At 38.0% G+C, this 5,513-nt stretch overlaps 1 protein-coding gene across 1 annotated transcript; it reads right to left on the bottom strand.

The window, feature by feature from the left end:
• Positions 1 to 802: 802 nt before the first annotated feature.
• Positions 803 to 5,513, bottom strand: LOC100854185 (probable protein phosphatase 2C 63). The gene is made up of 4 exons (XM_003634302.4): positions 4,782 to 5,513; positions 4,088 to 4,461; positions 1,888 to 2,124; positions 803 to 1,506 (listed from the first exon to the last, which is right to left on the bottom strand). Exons 1-4 carry the CDS (start codon positions 5,035 to 5,037, stop codon positions 1,237 to 1,239), a joined length of 1,137 nt encoding a protein of 378 aa, XP_003634350.1. The 5' UTR covers positions 5,038 to 5,513; the 3' UTR covers positions 803 to 1,236.

Here is a 5,513-nt window from a genome sequence, read left to right as displayed (position 1 = left end):
TTTTTAAAATAAAAATTAGATTTTTCTTTATATTTTATCGTTTTTTAGTATTAACCAAATGAAAAAAAAAATCAAGTGAAATATATAGATAACATATGTATAATTAATTATCTAGTTAAAAATATATAGAATTACAATTTTATATTTTCGTTATTAAAAAAATTAACATTATGGGTTACTTAAATATAAAAATCATGATAAATGGTCGAAATTTCAATGAAAATTTTCGCTATATTACCATGGGTTTTGTTTGTTATTAAAAACCAAAAGTTCATTCCAAAAAAATAAATATTTTTTTTCAATAAAATGAAAATAAAAAACGCACAGTGCCATTGTGCCGTGGGATCCACACTAGGATTTTGAGGTTTGTACTTTGTAAGCGTTGTTGATGAGTGGGTACCGGTTTGTTGGTCTTCATTTAATTTGTCCTCCCGGAACCGGTAAATCAAATATACCAACAGTACTGTTGGTTCATATTGGTTTACCAAAGTCTGGGTATTAGTCTGCTGTCCATAAACATCTTAACATTAAGAGTAGTGTGGCTGGTGAAATTTATTTTTACTTCATGTTTGATCTTGCTGAATGATGTATGCAGAACAACTGTGTCGGCTTGATTCGGGTCTGGCAGATCTTGGCCCGCCGGAGCCCTGCTTGCCATTCGGCCAACAGTCACAGAAATAGCTGAGAGTAAGAATCATCTAAAAGCATTGAAGTCTAGCCACCTAGTCACAGATCTTATGACATACCTTCCATCCATAAATCCTGGTATCTTAATCTCACCATGGTAAACACACTTACAAACTAATAAATGATCGATACTCCAATTGAACAGCCTTAAATATGAGAAAATTTCCGTATACCATATTCCATTAAAAGACCAAAAATGAAAATGCAAAATGGAGACTCAAACCTTATGACATTTGTACTTCCGGGAGCCTGCCATACCAAATCCATCTAGCCAATCCAAACCATCATTGAAAACTAATACAGAAGGAACTCAACCAAAGCAACCAAGTAGAATGCGGGCCAGAACCTGAGTCTTAAGTACTCCTCAGCAAATTGCATCTCTGGCATCCCTCCTAGAGGCTCCATTATGTACATGGCTGTTTTTTCATAATATAAACTATCTATCCATTGTGCGCTTGATGCACCTATTGTATAAATACGCTCTATCATAGATTATTGGTTCTATTCACAAGCAAATCCATCATGTACCTTTGGGTGAGCTTGTTTGTTTCAGGAATCCATATAAAGTGGGTCTTCTGCTTCATCCACATTGAGAGAGTAGATATCAACCGGAGCACTGATGCAGTCAACAGAGCCTTCCTTGAATCTGCTACCACCAGCTGATCCGTGGAGGTGATCTAGATACATCACAACAACAGTGATGTCATCATGGAAGTGACGCCTCAACCCTTTACTTGTCTTTTTCAGTTCATCGTATTTAATTTCGTTTTTCTTTGCTGCCTCCTGAAGAGCAGCTGTGACCAATCGCTTGGCTATTCCCTGCCAAGTATTTTAGGAACACAATAACGTTCTGTCATAAACAATGTGGAAAGTTCCCAAAAGTGGTTATGTGGAGTTGAAGTGAGGTAAAAATGAAAGGCCACATCATGAATGGAAAATGGGGTTAGCCAATGACCCAATTGGAATTTTGAGAAATACAAGATCTAAAGTCATGGTTGGTGGAGCTGTCTCAAAGATTTAGATGATCTAAGTAGAAACAGAATTTGACCCAGAAAAAGAAAAAACTGGATATGAACAAATCAAATATCCAGCAGTTTGAAATTGAATGTGATCTATGAAATCCAGATAAATTTATCATATAATAAATACTGAGGCATTCTTTTGAGAAAGAAATGGAGAAAATAGTGAGAATACACTTACAGCTCTTGGGTTTTTGTGGACGATATCCACAACTGCTTCATCGCTCAATTGCTCCCAAAGGCCATCTGATGCAAATATCAAAAATAAGTCCTCTGATATCAACTTCCTCACTTGAATTGAGGGTTCTGCAGTCATTACAGGTCGTTTCAGTGGAATGGGATATCCAAACTGCTGGAAGAGGGGATCTCTGTTAAACTCAGGTTTCTTCAAATATATGTCTCCAATAGATCTGGACACCTAGAAAGGGAAAACTTATAAGGAAACCCTCTCTCACCACTTGTTTGCTGAGTGGGAACATCTAATTTAGCATCAAGAAGTAAAAGCAAAAAAGTGTGAAACATTGATCGTGTTGCCGTACTTCAAAGTTGTCATCCATAACTACCATGAAGTTGAATGGACTTGTTTGCAGAGTGGAACATTTGATTTGGTTTAGTATCAACTATCAAGAAACAAAGAAAAAAAATTGCAAGAGAAAGATGATCATTTTGTTACACTAAAAGGTTGTCATTAGCAACCATTATCAGTGTATCCCTCAAAAGTTGAATGAAAAGGACCCTGAATTTACTATTGGGGTTAACCAGGCAAACAAACGAATTCATTATCACCCCACAGCTTTATTTATGTCTCCAATTGAATATGAAAGTGGAGGAATTCGCATCCTTGCCCAATAAATTTCACCCACTATTGGCTATTAAAAAAAAAAATTAAAAGAGCCCCCTAAAAGATGCAGGTCAGGACCATATATCCATGGCAACAAGCAAAATTGTTAGGCATGATAGTCTCACTAACAAGAAGTAAAAGAAGAAAGTATTGTGAATCCTATCACAAAATTATACTGCATGAGGTTTCCATGCGTGTCCCATGAACATTGTATAATCCCTTTTCTTTTAGTTGCATTTAGCATGGGCAGAAAATTGGAACCTGGAATTACTTTATCTGGCCCTTTTTCTGGCAAACAATGTGACTGGAAATAATGGCAGACAGGATACTCTAAAGTCCAAAAAGACAACACAAAGACAAATAAATCAAATAACAAAATAAGTATGGCTTATTCTCCTATGGAGAAAATTTTTATGCTTAATAGGAACTTCCAGGAGTGATAGAATAACCACGGCGGAACTTCCAGGAGTAATAGAAAAACCATGCTAATAGAAAATTGCTAACTCTTTTGATTTCGTTTTGGTTTAGATACCTCTCTCACAACTACAAACAGATGCAACTCTTCAGTAACTAAAGTAAGAGCTAACCTTCTACCTTCCCCTACAATTCAGAAATCACTGACATGCAGTATGTTTTTTACAGTTAGACCATTCAATGCTATCAGAAGTTCAGAAGATGGGAATCCTGAGTCTAAATTTGTTCTCTCCAAACCTGACAAATTTGTACTTTCGAATTCTAACATCTTCACTAAATACAGAACATGGAGCCAATGCAAATCAAGATTTAAAACCAAAAAAGAATAAAGATTACTAAGCATATGGCATATTTCCCGAAAAAATGGAATAGAAATGGAAGTCCTCTACTCTCTTTTTTTCCCATTCCTACAATGCACTTCCTAATGCAGAAAGTGTTTGCATCCATCAGTAGTCTTGAGATGATAGTGGGAGGAAGAAATAGTGATGCATCAGAAAATGCAGTACAAATAGAAGAGCCAGTGCTTGAGCAAGCTGGCATGGAAGGACATGAACCAGCAAGAACATAAGTATAAACATGGGCAAAAAGATAAAGCCACAGATCTAGTGAAGTTTGTACCTAAGAACAGTAATCCAGGTAGTAATGCTTAGAAAGGAAGAAAATTCATATGATATCCAATAGATTAGTTTAATACTAATATAAAGCAACAACACAAGAGACGTACGATGAACTTTAATATAACTACCTCTATGGCTCTAACAAACCATGTTCAAGCATTAGTAGAAGAATCTAGAGAAGTTATATGAACATCAGAAAGGCTACATGGGAAGAAACCAAATTTATGAACTTCAAAAGAAATCCTATATTGCAACTTTGAGCACTACACTCTTATGCCCCTTTACGAAATTGGATCAGATATAAATCAAAATAATCACATTGCTGCTTATGAGACGTAACCAAGCTAAAATTCCATCCAGCTAGCACTAAAACATAAAGCAAAGACAATAAGCACCAGCAATTCAAATTAATCCTTCAATGACAATAATGATAGGAAGTATTGGCTTACCTGAATTATACCCTTAATCCGCCAAACTCCACGATTATTTACAACTATATGCGCATCATCTGGATGGAGTGCTTCAACCTCCTTCCTCACCTCTTCATCTCCAACATTATGATCAGTGGATAATCGTTCTGCCACTATCATGTTCTTCCCCCCCCTGGAGACTCTCCGGCCAAGAACCGCCCTCGAGTCCCCAAGATTGGCCACATACAACACATCATTAGAAATTACTCCAACAAGACAACACGATCCGACCAAAGCAATCTGCGGTCGAGCAGGCCAAGATCGCTTCACCAAATGCAAGAATTGCTCTTCAGTGTCATCGAATGCCTTCTTAATTATATCCGTAGACAATCCGCCTTGCTCCGAAGCGAGTCCTATAAATTGAAATTTTACAATAATTAATTCAAAAATAAAATGATCTTATAGTTATAACTTTTTTTATTAGGAAAATCACCAAATGTTTGGTTGCAGAGAAAACTGAGGAAAAAGAAAAGATAACAAACTAAAAATAAACTTTGAATCTCATGTTTATCTTGTTTTGGACTTCAGGGGAAAAAGAAAAAGAAAAAAGGAATCGTTTCAAGAAAGCCAAACAGCAGTAGAGCCGTAGTTGAGACTTGAGAGGAGGCTTTGTTTTCTTGGGCAGCCAAACATACAGTGAGCATGGTTTAAAGGTAAGGAGAGAAAATATTACTATGTAGACGGGGGAAGAGGTGACTGTTGAGGAAGCGAGAGGCCTCAGGGCCGCCGTGGCCGTCGAAGACGCCGACGAAGGTAGCGGAGGGACAAGTGAAGACTTGACTTTGGTCTTCTAGAGAAGAATTGGCTTGAACAACGGCTATGGACAAGTCCCCACACGGATGAGGCTTCAAGTCCATGTGCCACAGCAGCTCATCTCCGCCTCCCCTTCCCAACACTCTCTCCACTTGCCTCCAACACTTCCTCAACATCTCTCACAAGTCACTATTACCACCGACTTCCTTTATTTTCCGATGATCAATTCAATTCACTGTGTAAAATTGAGAGGGAGGGAGAGAGAGAAAGAGAGCGCGCGATCAAAAACATAAGATGGTCGGGTGTTTCTTTTGTTTTCGTTTAGTTTCGAGTTTTTAACGAACAAATTCTGACACTGGCTTCCGTATCAGGGGTTGAGTGAGAGATACGGTGAGTTGACTGTTGGACCAACTCTGCAAATCAAAATCTGAAACGCTCATTGCGTAGGAAACGAAGAAAGAAATAACGGGCGACCAGGACCGAGTCAATTACCGAGTGGAGAAATATCTTTTTAAGTCTTTGTTTTGTATGGACTATGGAGGTGGTTGGGGCACTTCCAATGGAGTGGAGACATGAGAAAAAGCCCCTCCAGCCCCGGAGTCAGGCCTGTCCCCACTCCATCAACAGGGAAAGGTTATGACACAAGCCCTGG

Source organism: Vitis vinifera, chromosome 18 (assembly GCF_030704535.1).
Source record: "Vitis vinifera cultivar Pinot Noir 40024 chromosome 18, ASM3070453v1".
NCBI lineage: Eukaryota > Viridiplantae > Streptophyta > Magnoliopsida > Vitales > Vitaceae > Vitis > Vitis vinifera.
This window is presented reverse-complemented; position numbering and strand designations above follow the sequence as displayed.